The sequence below is a fragment of the Arvicanthis niloticus genome, chromosome 13 (assembly GCF_011762505.2).
Source record: "Arvicanthis niloticus isolate mArvNil1 chromosome 13, mArvNil1.pat.X, whole genome shotgun sequence".
Lineage (NCBI taxonomy): Eukaryota > Metazoa > Chordata > Mammalia > Rodentia > Muridae > Arvicanthis > Arvicanthis niloticus.
Genome location: NC_047670.1, coordinates 41807150 through 41822153, shown reverse-complemented (window position 1 = coordinate 41822153; position 15004 = coordinate 41807150). Strand labels below are relative to the sequence as shown.

The window sequence follows — 15004 nt, the reverse complement described above, 5'->3', positions numbered from 1 at the left end:
TGTTGATAGGGTTCAAACCCACCTCCCTCATGCGAGGTCTGCTGTAAATGCTTACGGAATAAATGAGTGAAGAAACATTACACCGCCTTGTCTTCAGGGAGAACATGGCTAACTTACCATTTTACAGTTGGATAAGCTGAGTTATCACAGGGAACATTATCACTTCATTTCAAAGTGCTAGTTAGTGTTGAAGCTGGAACAGAAACCCTTTCAGAATTTGGTCCTTGGGCACAAAGGGAACATGGAGCTTCTGGTGATTCTCATACGGGGTTTTTTAAAGTCACCCTTGTCATGTTTTGCTCGCTCTCCCAGGAAGCTACTCCAGCCTGTGCCTATACCTTGTCCTCTGGACTGCCACAATGATCACGCTGCTTTTGGTCACTCTGCTGATGCTCCCCTATGCTGGTGAGTACAGTCTTTCCAGCTTAGCATTTGGTCACTTCACAGAAATGCAGGAACGCTGTGTTGGCCTCCAGCTGACTTGCTCATTAGCTGCTCTCCATTCCTCTGCCCAATGACTAAAGGGAACCAAACATCAGTATTAAGTTAGAGAGTTAAAATTAACTATTTAAAACTCTGCTCAGAAAATTCCAGCATAGAGAAGGGGAAGTGGACACTCAGTCCCACCCTTTACCACGATACTATTTGCAATTGATTTTTACTTGGAAAATCAATTTCCTCCAATGTAGTGTCACTTGAGCATATTAAACACTTCAGAGAGGTCCCATGCCCAGGAGTAGCTAGCAATGAAATACAGGCTTCATGTTTTAGTTGCTTTTGTTGGTTGTGTGCATGTGGTGTGTGTGTGTGTGTGGTGTTTATAGTGTGTACTGTGTGTGTTGTATGTGTTGTGTGTGTTATGTGTGTGTTGTGTGTGTTATGTGTATGTAGTATATGTGTGGTGTGTGTGTGTTGTATGTGTTGTGTGTGTTATGTGTGTGTTGTGTGTGTTATGTGTATGTAGTATATGTGTGGTGTGTGTGTGTTGTATGTGTTGTGTGTGTTATGTGTGTGTTGTGTGTGTTATGTGTATATAGTATATGTGTGGTGTGTGTGTAGTGTGTGTGTTTGTGTATGTGCTTTGTTTTCATATTTTTGTCTTTCTGGGGGTTTTCGCATGTTTATGTTTACCTTTGCTTTTTGTTTTATGTTCTTTTTGGGAAACAGAGGGAGAGGAAGAAAGAATGTGAAGTTGTGTTGGTAAGGATGTGGGGAGGAGCTGGGGAATAGAAAACAGTATGATCACGGTATACTGTATGTACAAAATTAATTTAAAAAGGTAGAAAACCCTGTCCAGAACTTAAAAGTATTGGATAGGGTTCAGGATGGAGAAGAGTTTGGCCAAAACCAATGTGTCTCGTTGGTAAGCTCCCTCCTTCCTTCTAGGAGTGTAGTTCCTCTCCCCTCTGGTTGTGAGCTACTACATATCCCCCTCCAATCTGTTAATTTCTTGGGTCACATTGGCCTTCCTAACATGAAACAACCTTCTTTTCGTCTCTGTGAACATATGAACCACTAAGGCAACCATTTCCATTCTTTACACACCAGCCAAATGGAAGACCCTCAAACTCCTTGTTCATTTAAACACGTAAATCCACTGCTTTCCTTCCTCCAAGGGGGCCCCCATCACTTGTTGATCTGGCTCTTTGTTCTTTGTTCTTTGTTTTCTCATGTTCAGAGACACTCTCAGCCTATACATTGCCTCTGAGAGGCTCTTCAGGCATCTCTTCCAACAGCAAGGACAATGGCACCATGTGTTGTGCATGTGTGTCATTTATGTTGGCCAAGATCCAAACAAGCTGATGAAAGACTTGAGGCAATGGCCATCTAACATCTGAGAGAGGACTCCAGCTCCTCACTTGCAGATAAGCCTTCCCTCTGAAACAGAACTGGCCAACAGCTTGTTCCCTGGCCTCCATTCATATGCCTTTTCCAGATTAAGCATTCTTGTCAGGATTTGAATCCCCTCATATTTTTAAAAGCTTATTCTCCTTGGTAGCTATCACTTTCTTCTTTCTAAAGAGTAAATTTTCTTTTGCTCCAAGCTGCCTTTTTTATGTGTACCATTTATATATATTTTCCCATAAAATTGTGACCAATAAATATTTTCTTCTGTTATTCTTGTTTTCTTTTACCTCCTTTATCCCTTGACTGTTAACATTTCAATAATAAAGTAAAAATTGATATTCTCTATTATGAGGAATCACTTGACAAATACTTTTATTGTTCTCTGGGACTCTGGGAGATTTTTACCCTCAAACAGAAACACTTAGCTTTGGGAAAATGATAGTCATGGACATTCAAAGTGCCAACACACGAATCTGTGTGTGGATTTGAATGTGTTCTGTGCACACTCCCAGTTTTTGCAGGGTCTGCCACTACTGAGATGCTGTTCCCTAACCAACCAAATTGCCAGATCCTAGATTGCAAAGGGACAGTTCAGAGGCTCTGCTGAGAGGATTGAGAGAAATGTTTTAGTCTGTATCTCCTGAGAAATAGAGACTAAGGCCTTACCACGGGAAAAAAAAAAAAAGTCTCTCATCAGAAGAAACATCCAAAAAAAGTGGAGCAGCAGCAAGAAGACAGGCCCAGCTCTGCAGCAAGGGAGAGTGGAGTTAGTGAATGCATTCTGGGGCTGCAGCTTGGTTTGAAGACAGTCTGGAAAGACCATCTAGGAGACATTTACATGAGCAATCCTGAGGCCACAGAAACTGGGTCTGCTGGTGTACCTGCTGGCAGTTTATTGGGCTGGAAAGAACTGCAGGGACTATGGAGGATGAGGAGGATAACACCTGTCTGAAGATGCCATCACAGCCTCAATAAGCTGAGAGCTTCCATTCCCCGAGAGATAACATCTGTATCCGCTCCTGAGGTCACTAAAGGTTAAATTTTAAAATGCCCTATTCGTCATGTTAGTTTTCCATTACTGTGGAAGAGTACTTGAGAAGAAGCAGTTTCAGGTATAGATTTAGGAGGTGGAGAGATGGCTCAGTGGTTAAGAGCATTGCTTGTTCTTGTAAAGGACCTGGGTTTGGTTCCCGACACTGATGTGGGGGCTCACAACCATATGTAACTCTAGTTTTAGAGGATCCTGTGTTCTCTCTGACCTTCATGGGCTCTACAAATGTGTGGTATAGATAAAAGTAAATTTAACAAACATAAAATAAAATATTGTTTTAAAGTCCTATACCCCCGCCCCTTTGCTTAAAACGACTAGCTAGCTGGGAGGTGGTGGTGCACACCTTTAATCCTAGCACCCAGGAAGCAAAGGCAGGCAGATCTCTGAGTTCAAGGCCAGCCTGATCTACAGAGGGAGTTTCAGAACATCCAGGGATACATAAAAAAAATCCTGTCTTAAAAAACAAACAAAAAAATATTACTTTACATAAAGATTCTATACTTCTAGTAATTAACCACTCATTGGCCATTCAGTGTGTGGTTCTATTGTTATATATTTAGTCCTTTATTCAACAACAAATATACTGAGGTCTGTGTTTTCTTTCTCATATACATAATGTCCATCATACACACACACACACACACACACACACACACATTTTTTAAATCTGATGATAGTGTCAGACAACCCACATGCTTTATATCTTTGATGCAAAATTGGCACAGGTACATTCAGGGATTGGTCTGTGGCCAATCTCATTCCATCGGCTAGCCTAGGATCACCCATATTTCTGCCATGGTGGGATAAATAAGATAAAGCCCACCCCATTCTGTCCTACACCTCTAGACACCATGGTTCACAGCAAGGCTTTTAGAGAATTGTCTTCAAAATCAACTAACGACTTTGCTAGACCTTAGTAACTCCTACATCACATTGGTTGGGTCAAAATGCATACTGACCCTATATCAAAGAGACTTGGCTCCTAGTAATCAGAGGTCAGCCTTGCCCGTAAATATGATTCCTTGGGAACTGAGGTCTTGTCTATGCCTTTACTTCTTTCTGCTGATTCTTTATTTCCAGAAGCCTCCAGACAACAGTCAGTTTCAATAACACTGTAGCTTTTCATGGGAGCACAGATAACCATGTCTCTCCCTCCAGAGTCAGAATGCAACCATTAAGGTCAACCACTAGGAAACACAAGGGGTCTTCATGCTGCCTCTTTATTTTCTGAGATTCCCCTAGATTGCACACAGCATAGTTATTATAAAAACCCATGGGGGATCGAATTGGGGGAGGGAGGTATCCTCATTGTCTTCTTGTTTGTCACCTCTCAGCCTTAGCTCAGCAAGGGGCAGCACAATGTTTGTGCTAACTTTGCTTTTTCTGTGTCTGACTTACTTCCAGGGGGCCATGCTCTGGACACACCAAATCCCCAGGAATTGCCTCCAGGACTGTCAAAAAGTATCAGTAAGAATCCTTTGTTCTTTGTCCAGAAGCTAAGTAAAAAGTTGTCTAGGGTACTGGCAGAGACAATTACCTTTCTTGAATAAACCCTAGGACCTTAATTGCTTTAGCATCTGCAAGTAGTCACTTAGATGGTACTCAAAAGTAGCTCTCCAGCCTTTCCTCCTGATGTCTCATGCTTCAGTGCTCTCTTAACTGAGCCTAATTTCAGTGGAAATACTAAACCAGGATAGTAAATGGAGTGACATTGAGGGTTACTGTGGGGACTGAATCTTAGCTTAAAATACAATGTTTGGATGTAACAAATAATGAAAAAATTTGAATCTTTTTAAAAGAGAACAAAAAGGGGTATATGTGACCATTTGGAGGGAGAAGAGGGAAGATAAAAATTTGGTAATTATATTATAATCTCAAAAAAAAAAAGAAAAAAAAAAAAAGAAATGCATTCTAGGCTTCCTGGTAAGAAAGAAATGAATGACACATTGCAGAGTCCTGGCGCAGTGCTTGTTCTGGAGTGAAGAGAACATTGGGATCCCATCACTGTGATAACTCTCCTAACTGCCCATTTCCCTGCTGGATTTCCTAAATATTATGTCCATAGGCACCATGCCTTGGCTCCATGCATTTATCCTCTACTGTTCTTCTCACTTGAAACAACTATACCACCCAGAAGCCATTGGTTTTCTTTATTGGTGAACAAGATTGCCTAGGAATATTGCCCCAATCTCATCAGTACTGGTTTCCATGGTAACCCATGTTACAAAAGAGTTAGCTTAAGGCTAAATTTGTTCTTGGGAAAAGATAAAATATTTGACATGTCTGCATAGAAAGAGAAATAGAGGCCGAAAACAAGACTTGTGTTTGTCTTCCTCCTCCTTAGATATCACGTTCTTCAATGGGGTGTTTAAAAATGTGGAAACTGTGGCTGAAATTTTTGGTAAGTGAAATCTGAAGTTGCTTTTATCAATTGAGGGTCAGGACTGACCAGGCCTTGGAAGCCAGAAGAAATCTCTACGGTCTTGCTTTCTGTCTCTTATGTCCTTGGACTCCTCAGCCAAGTGCCAACATGTAGTTGACATCTAAGAGGTTAGTGATGCCATGGAAGGCACATCAGAGAGTCGATTTGTGCCTTCAGTTTCCTTGACTCCTAGTTCTGGAAAGAGAATGGTATCCCTGTTGTACAAGTGTGGATGCTGAGCCCATGAGAGTTATGTGGATTCCTCCAGATGGCAAAGCAAGAAGGGAAACATTCTTTTTTTTTTTTTTTTTTTTTTTTTTTTTTTTTTTTTTTTTTTTTTTTTCTGGATATTTTATGTATTTACATTTCAAATGTTATCCTCTTTCCTGGTTTGCCCTCTGGAACCCCCCTCTCCTATTCCCCCCACTGCTTCTTTGAGGATGTTCCCCTCCCACTCATCCAAGGGGGACATTCTTCATGCCTAGACCTTAATCCTCTATACTAATGTGCTTTGGTTTTCTCTTCCAACTGTCAAGTACATGTGAATCTTAAAGATTTCAAAGATTGTCACACAATCCATGTGTGTTTCATTTCATTTATACAACTTTTGGTACACCATGAGGGTTGCTACCATCAGAAATGGGCAAGGCCTATCAAATAATGCCTATCAAATCAGGGCCACTGAAGCCTGCTGTTTGGTTAGAAGAGGCTGGCAACGGGGCCTATGACTCAGTATGGATGCCTTGGAGGTCTTTGAATGAAAATGCACATCCGTGTAAGCATGCATGTACACACAAACTTTAGGAAGGTTTCCAACAACACTGAGTCATTTTTCACTTAGCAGTGAGACCTCGTGGGAACAAATCACTAGAAGGGAAGGGGAGTTTGAATGTGGTAAAAAGAAACCAGAACAGGCAAGTGGGGCTGGTGCTCATAGTTCCTTCTGTTGTCTTGTGTACTCTGAGTGGCAGTGTAGGATCACCTTCTTCAGCACAGAATGGCCCTCTCCTCAGAAAAGCAAAGGAGAGAATGTAAAGCTTGAGGTTTAGAGTTGAAATGAGCAGTGTTTTTCTTACCAGTGTATGTGCTGTGTGCCTGAAGGTAGAGCATCAGATGGTGCCTTGAACATGGTTCTGACTATTGGAGCCTTGACCACGGATGTCGAGGCAACAGAACAGTGCTTCCCTGGCAGGATTTCTGTGAAGTTTATTGCATTGAAGACAAAAGCTTTGTAACATACCACATGGACGAACTATTGTGGAACTATTGCAAATATCTAATGCAGTTCCTGGTGCAAACGAGATGTTCAAATACTGTGTCTGCATGCCCTTCCTTTCTGCTTTCTACACCAGCTCATAGTTTTATAGTTTCATCACCGAGCCAGTAGAGATTCACTTAGCAAACTAATCATTCCATAGATCATAATGGCATGTCATATTTTTTTATTTTCATTTATTCTTCTATCATATATTATGTACCAAGCAAAGTTTCCCCTCACTCCTCTTCTCCAAGGTCCTCTGTACACAACACCTCTCTTCCAAATCTATTTTCAAGTTTCTACTTCCAGAAAGTACAGGCTTCTTGTGGACATCAACCAAACATGACACATCAGATTGCAGAAAGACTAGGCACCTCCCTTTATACTAAGGTTGGACTAAATAACCCAATAAGAGGAAAAGGGTCCTAAAAGTTGGGATGAGTTGAAGACAGACCCTACACCCACTGTTAGGAGTCCTACAAGAACACAAGCTACACAGCCACAACGTGTGTGTGGAGAACCTGGGTCAGAACCATGCAGGCTCCACAAGTCTTCAGTCTCGATGAGCCCCTCTGAGCCCTGGTTAGTTGATTCTGTGGGCTGCGTCCGTGTGGTGTCCTTAGGTTCACACAGCAGTCTGAGTGTAGCAAGATGAGTAGATAGGTGCATGAGCTGTGTATACATATCAGAGTCCCTCCCTGCAGGTCAGAGGGTTTTCTTTTGATATATATATATATATATATATATATATATATATATATTCACATATATATGAGATATATATCATATATATATGAATGAATGCATGCATGCACACACATGAGTTGGCAAGTGGTAGAGTATATTGTGCATCTACTGTGTAGATATTAATATCTACAGAGATCCAATATTGATGTCTTAAATATTAATGTTCTTCTTCAAGTGCTCCCTATCTTGTTCTTTGACTCAGGATAACTCCGTTAAATCCAGAGCTCACCAATAGGCACAGTCCACTAGTCAGCTTGCTCTAGGGATCTCCTGGCTCTGCTCTCTGAGTTTGGAATTACAGGGATTGGCCATACCCACTTGACATTGTACGGATTCTGAGAATGCAAGCAGTTTAGAAGCTGGGCCATCTTCCCAGCCCCAATGGTAGCTTCTTACATGTTTCTACTTCTGTATTAGGAAGCAAATATTTTCCAAAGTCTTTGACAAAGCCCCTCTAAAGTCTTTCTCAGCCCAGATATGGGAAATGTGCTTAATCAGAGCCTAGTCACTGTCATGGAGGTACCCTGGTACAGTCGTCAGCTGAGAATAATACTGAAATTCACTCAGAAACTTTGCAAATTGGCTTACTGTCCTGGGAACTTTTCAGTTTTGTTAATGGGGAAGAGATCAGGTGGGATTACCATGGCTCGAGCTACACACCTGCCTTTGACTGACTGTACAGCATGTAATGTCTACATGCATGATGTCCCATCAGCCAGGGTTACAGGAAGTCCTAAGGAAGGAACTCTTCGTGCACTTGGGTTCCTTGTGCCCACTATGACCTCCTCTCCCCACCCACAGACTGCCTAGGCTCCCACTTCACCTGGCTACAGGCTGTCTTCACCAACTTCCCTCTGCTGCTTCAGTTTGTGAACAGTATGAGGTGTGTGGCTGGCCTCTGCCCCAGGGACTTTGAAGACTATGGTTGTGCCTGCAGGTTTGAGATGGAAGGACTGCCTGTGGATGAGTCTGACAGGTGAGTATGACCCACAGGTGAGTTCACTGCAGCCAAGTGACACCTTGGATGGAACAAATATAGACAGAGACCCTGAGGAGAGACTGGAGAGAGATCTAATTCTGTTACCTACTGGAAGGTAATTGGCACTCATCTCTTCACAGTGCAGTGTAACTAGTGATATTGTTGTAGGTAGGTACCAAGAGCCTCTGCCATGGCAACACTACATTGCAGGAATGTTCTAAGATTGGGTTCCCTGCATTAATACCATAAAATCCTTGTTAAAATAGACCTACCTATCAACACAAGATACATTTAGATGGAGCCTGCAAGCCTTATCCAGTGCATTTATACTGACTAGAGAAAAAGTAGCTATGGAGGTTGCTATTCAACTTTCAATAAACATAAACAATAACAACCCATGTGTGCTGTGCTTAAGAATTATAACACTACCTCTGCCTTAGTGTAAAATGTAAGAAAATTTACATGGCTACTAAAGATGTGCTCCATCCCTATGGACAAGGAAAGAGCACCCTTGATCAAAGTAGCAAGATGGGCAATGACAACTGAAAACTAAAAACATTAAGCAAGCTTTAACAAGGGTGTGGTCAACGGGTTTGTGAGGAGGAGAGCCAACTGAGCTATTGACTGACTTGGGAAACCTTCTGCTATGTGTTCAAATTCAAGCACTATTCCCTATGACACAGCAATTTCATTCTCTGCTCCTTACTCAGTTACTTGTTTATATTCCACGTTCTTTACCTTTAAAAATGAAGGTGATTGTAATGCCGACTTCAAAGTCACTATTTTCGATTAAATGATTAAATCCAAAATGAAGGCGGCATTGTGAGTGTGCCTAGTTATAAAGTGCTCAAGAGTATCAGTAACTATGGAAGTAAGACTGGGCTTGTAAAAGCAGTAACAGTAGGATTGGTAATAGCAATGGCTGTAGTGAGGTTATAGTAGTGTCAATACTGACAACAATACTACTGAAGTCATAGTAGCAACAGCAGCAGCCATAGCACAGTAGGAATGGGGCTAGTATAGGAAGAGTGCTATAGTAAGGGGCTAGTATAGTAGCTAGTAAGAGTGGCTGTAACCATGGCAACAGCATCAGCAACAGAAAGCACCCAGAAATAGAAAATTGAACCTGGATCTAAAGTCTACTCCATAATTAATGTCCTATCCCACTGGCATTATCCTGTGCCCCAAATGAAACGCCATGGGACATGTACTTTTTTCATTTGTGTGAGCTCAGAGAAGGCAGGACAGAAACTCTATGGAAACCCCATGATGGACAGCTCATACCTGCCCTGGCATTTCTTGAAAGACATCCTTTTCCAGTTACCTTGGTTCTCTGTTCTCCAAATCTTAGCGCTTCTCTTGCTTGTATCTGCTACATAGGCAAGTGTGAGCACAGGATCTGTCTCTAGACTCTACTCATTGTCTCTTTTTTAATTGGATATTTTATTTACATTTCAAATGTTATCCCTTTTCCTGTTTTCCCCACACCCCTGGAAACCCTCTATTCCATCCTCCCTTCCCCTGTTTCTATGAGGGTATTCCCTGACCCACCAACCCACTCCTGTCTCCCAGACGTGGCATTCCCCTACAGTGGGGCATCGAGCCTTCACAGGACCAAGGGTCTCTCCTCCCACTGATGCCCAACAAGGCCATCCTCTGCTACATATGCTGCTGGAGCCATGGGATGCTCCATGTGTACTCTTTGATTGGTAGTTTAGTCCCTGGGAGCTCTGGGGGAGTCTGGTTGGTTGATATTGTTGTTCTTCCTATGGGGTTGCAAACCCTTTCAACTCCTTCAGTCCTTTCTCTAGCTTCTCCATTGGAGACCCTGTGCTCAGTCCCATGGTTGGCTTCGGGCATCTGCCTCTGTATTTGTCAGGTTCTGGCAGAGCTTCTTAGCAGACAGCTATATCAGGCTCCTGTCAGCAAAGCACTTCTTGGCATCCACAATTGTGTCTGGGTTTGGTGTCTGTATGTGGGATTGATCCCCAAGTGGGTCAGTTTCTGGATGGCCTCTCCTTCAGTCTCTGCTCCACACTTTGTCTCTGTATTTCCTCCTGTGAGTATTTTGTTCCCCCTTCTAAGAAGGACTGAAGCCTCCACACTTTGGTCTTCCTGCCTCTTGAGTTTCACGTGGTCTGTGAGTTGTATCTTGGGTATTGCGAGCTTTTGCCACTCATTGTTTTCTAAGGAGGGGAGTGCTCTATGCTCTTTCTTTGTGCTCCCAGTACTAGTGACCACACTGACTGAGGAAATGACCAACTTTTAACTCCTTTTCATAGCTTAAAAACAGATGAATTGAAAAAGATACTTTCTTGGTTGACATCGAATAATAACTGTGCAGTTAAACAATGAACTATCCCCACCCTCAAACCTACAGGAAAAGATCCAAGTTGCATTTGGAACAAAGGGCTAGTTTTCCATTTTAGGGTCAGGTAGTTGACACTGGGATGCAAAAGGACTGATTCTGCGGGGCATGTGAGGCCCTGTCCATCTCTGAGAGCACAAATTTCTGTTAAGTCCCCCATTCCTGCTTCCTTTAATGCTTTGAACACCTAAGAAATGGAGAAGTCAAATAAATAAAGGAGTCATTCATCACTGTCTCTGTCTCCTACCCAGAAAGAATGATCAAAGGACCTGTGTCCCCAAGCTGGAATGGTGGGCGGAATCTAATTTCAGTTACTTTGTCCATTTTGGTCAACAGGGTGGGTGTTTCCAAACACCCTGGAAGACAGATCGTTTCCATCTTGAACTTACACACCTTGATTCCCTGCTGCTGTTTATTGAAATAGACGATTTCTTGAATCCAAGAAATTCTCCTTAGGCAGGATGAAAAGAATGTATCCAAGGTCATCATACTTCCTCATGTTTTCTTTGTTGCCATGTTCTCCACTGACTGCTTCCCTGAACCTTGTATCGGTGTCACCTTGCTGGGTGGCCTTGGCCAGGTTATAGAGTTGTGCTTCTCAGAGTCTGCACATGGAAAGGTTCATGATAATGGTCACACCTGCTGAGCAGCTCTCAGGGGAGGTGGAGAATTGCTATACTTGTCCGGTACTCAGAGAAGGAAGAGCATGGTTAGGGCTCTGCAAATGTTAGCCGCTGTAACAAAAGCAACAATAAATATCATCCTCATTCCCTCTGGAAAAAAAAAGGCGGTGATAACCAGGAGCTCCTTTGCCAGCCCAATCCCAAGTCCTGACCCATCCCATAGTTCCCACCATGGCTTCCTAGGCAACACATTCATTCCTCCCCAGGCCCAGAACTAAACTCGTGCCTGGGCCCTGGTCTCCAGACTTACCATTCACAGCAGGGTCACTAGAGGAACATTACTTGTAAATGCTTGGAACAGTTCTTGGAATACTCAAAGGTATCAGCTCTTACTATGAAGATTCATGTAAGGTTAATTTTTAGAAATAGATAAATAACTTGCCCAAGGTAAATCCCTGGTGCTTGCTGAAGCTTCTACAGCTGCAGAGCCCCAGTCCTCAGCTCCCTGGACCCCAAACTTGAACATCAAGTCTGCTAGTACAAATGAGGTCTCATTCTTCCTCTTCCTGTGCCCCAGGACTTTAGAGAAAGGCAGTGGATACTCACCCACAACTCTGTCTATAGTTAAGAGAGGCAGAGCTCCTAGCCTGGAGTCTGTAAGCCAGTCACCATTGAAAGGATGTCTCCCTTCTTTGGTCTTCAGACACTTTTGAGTTCTCAATGAATCAAGCTGGAGCCTTGAAACCTCCCCTGCTCTCTTGAAGTCTGAGGTTTCCCCTATTTGCAACCAAAGACCACAGACTCCCTTACTCCCTGCTTTTCTCTTGCTCAGATTTTAGTCTGTGTTCAATCCTTGGAACACCCCGAAACCTATGTCAGCATTAACTGTAGCCCGTGTCTATACTTTCCTCAGGACTGATGTATACTAGAAACTCTGTCACATCTCACTGTTTAACCTCATAGAAGTCCCTTGGGCCCTTGGGTCCTGAAGGTCTTGTTTGCACACGCAGAAAGAAGGTGCATATTTGCATTAAAAGGTTACTTTTAATGTTCTTTTCAATATCACCATCTCACATAATCCACAGTGCTGTTTACGGACACTACTCTGACTCACTGACAAATTCCTGACTGACCCACAGAGCATGAGTTCCTTTCCCGTTCTTCACTTGCTTATCGTAAGTAGCATCTCACATACGTCTCATCCATCTCTCATGCCTCGGCGTGGTAGGAGAGAGACAGTTTTGCAACATGGAAAACACCTGTGCTGCAGAAGGACTTGTGCAAGTCACACAGGAACCTGCATAAAGGAAACTGAAATACTTTCTGGCTCACTGACTAATTTTTGCCACTTTCTATTTTCTGAGGAATTGCTGGGGTCTCTCTCACCTTGACCCCGATTAAAGGCTAATGCACCCCTCCTTCTCATCCTCATGACCCTCTTTTCTTTTTCCATTCATCCCATCCCTCTTTTCTTCCCTATCCTTCTCTGCCTTCTTGTGGCAGAGTTTCTTATATAGCCCAGGATAGTCTTGAACTTTTCTTGTAACCTTTCTGCCTCTCCAGTGCATGGATGATATATAGGTACTATCATGGCTGACTTTCAGTGTTGGTTTCTTTATTTAGGGGTGTGAAATTACCCTACAAAAATGGCCTTGGCTTTGAAAACACTGGTTATTTTAAGCAAGTCATAGAAATGCCCCTGAAATCTCTATCAAAGTTGGAGTTTTTAGAGAGGTCAGCTCCTGTGTAAGGCCAAGAAGAGTAACACAGGCAGATAAACAAGGGCAACTTCTGCTATTAACACTGGCTTGAGTGGATGCAGAATGTGGTGACAATAGCAAAAGTAGCATCCAAATTGAGGGCTCAGACACAGGCTGGTGCCAGCCCATTTTTATCTTCCCTGGGCTGTTTTCACACTACGCCCTCCAGCTGAGATCCAGAGCCATGTGTCTCACCACATACAACTGCACATTGGGGAGGGGTGATGCACCCATCCATCTGAAGCATGTAGGATAGCAGGTGGCACACGTGCATTGTGTGTACATGTGCACACCTGCTGAGTATTGAAACAGATCAGAGCCAGATACCATCCAGACATCAGAATCATTCCAGCATGCCTGCCTGTCTGGATCCTAACCATGGTCTCTTTTGATCCTGCTTGACCTGCCTCAGCTGCTGCTTCCAGCATCGCAGGTGCTATGAGGAGGCTGTTGAGATGGACTGTCTCCAGGACCCAGCCAAGCTCAGTGCAGATGTGGATTGCATCAACAAACAGATCACATGTGGTGAGCATTTTCAGGCCTCCCAGAGCAGGGGCACATGTAGTCCACGTGGGATCCATCAGCTCTGTCAGCACCATCATGGGTGCCATTGATGATACATAAATGATTGATTCATTTGTGGTTCACATGCAGTTAATATGCAATGAATGCTTTTTATGACTGAATCTGTATTTATTCAAATATCATCTGATCTATAATTGATTTATACTTGTGGTGACTGTAGACGGTTGTAAGTGGCAAATTGTTTGCTATTTATGCACTGTGCAACAGTGGAATAATTCCTTCTTTTAACTACAGAACAGGAAGGAAAAGAAAAACCTTCTTCACAGATATGTTATGGAAAGTACATTAAGCGTGCTTGAAAAATAATTGGTGCAGTGGCTGGTGTATAGTAAGAACTCATTGTCATGTGTGGAGGCAGAAATAGAGGTGAGGGGTCTGGCTGGTGGTGGCTGCTGTTTGAAAGAGGCAGGTGCAAAGATCATGTTGCTGTGTAAGCACTTTATTTACCATGTGACTCTAGGAAAATTATTTCTCCTGTTTAGGCAGCCCTGGATGAAGTCATATAGACAAAGGCATGGAGTGGTGAGAGAGTCTTGCAGATCAAGGTGTTAGATTTAGTCAGTCTCTTATGTGCCTGCTATAGAACTTGGTCTTCATGCACAGCAACTCTGATCTTCCTTCCCAACAACCTGTTAAATGGAAATCACTGTTCTTAGTTTGAAAACAAAGAAGGGAAGTTCTGAGAGGTTAAACAACCTGGTTAAAGTCACAGAGGTAGATTTAGTCAGTCTCTTATGTGCCTGCTATAGAACTTGGTCTTCATGCACAGCAACTCTGATCTTCCTTCCCAACAACCTGTTAAATGGAAATCACTGTTCTTAGTTTGAAAACAAAGAAGGGAAGTTCTGAGAGGTTAAACAACCTGGTTAAAGTCACAGAGGTACTCAGCTGCAGAACCAGACGTTGAACCAAGGCCCCAGTGACTCCCAAGTCTAGATCCTCACTGTGGTGGAGCCTTGGCCTCTAACAGTAGATAGAGGGAGGCGCTGAGGAAGGAGAGGGTGGAGAAGCCAGTGGAAATAGCAAAGGACATCCATTCATGCACTCAGCAAACAGATACTGAGACCCCCGCAACCATGGGGGCCGGTCCTGACCTCTTGGATTTCTCTCTGCATGATCAGTGCATTGGTTACCTTTGTCATGCCTCTGAGAGACTATCTGATAGGATCAACTTAGAAATCTCTAAGTTGGCTTCAGGGACAGAGTACTCAGTCCACAGTGGTCGGGAAAGCACAGTAGTGGAAGTGGATGCTATAGCACCAGGAGGACAAGGCAGTTGATTGTATGGCATCAGTCTAAAAGCTGATCAATCAGGCTAGATGCAGGGCCAGGCTATTATTGTATTTACTAATTTTTAATGGGA

At 43.1% G+C, this 15004-nt stretch overlaps 1 protein-coding gene across 2 annotated transcripts in view; it reads left to right on the top strand.

Annotated features, from left to right (window-relative positions):
* The first annotated feature begins 273 nt into the window (after window positions 1–273).
* Window positions 274–15004, top strand: part of Oc90 (otoconin 90) — a 35772-nt gene continuing 21041 nt past the window's right edge. For both annotated transcript variants that reach the window (XM_076911417.1, XM_034517283.2), the window contains exons 1-5: window positions 274–405; window positions 4304–4366; window positions 5244–5300; window positions 8128–8302; window positions 13469–13581. In XM_076911417.1, the coding sequence (XP_076767532.1) occupies window positions 360–405; window positions 4304–4366; window positions 5244–5300; window positions 8128–8302; window positions 13469–13581 (454 nt within the window). In that variant the 5' untranslated portion in view covers window positions 274–359. The remainder of the gene's footprint in view (window positions 406–4303; window positions 4367–5243; window positions 5301–8127; window positions 8303–13468; window positions 13582–15004) is intronic.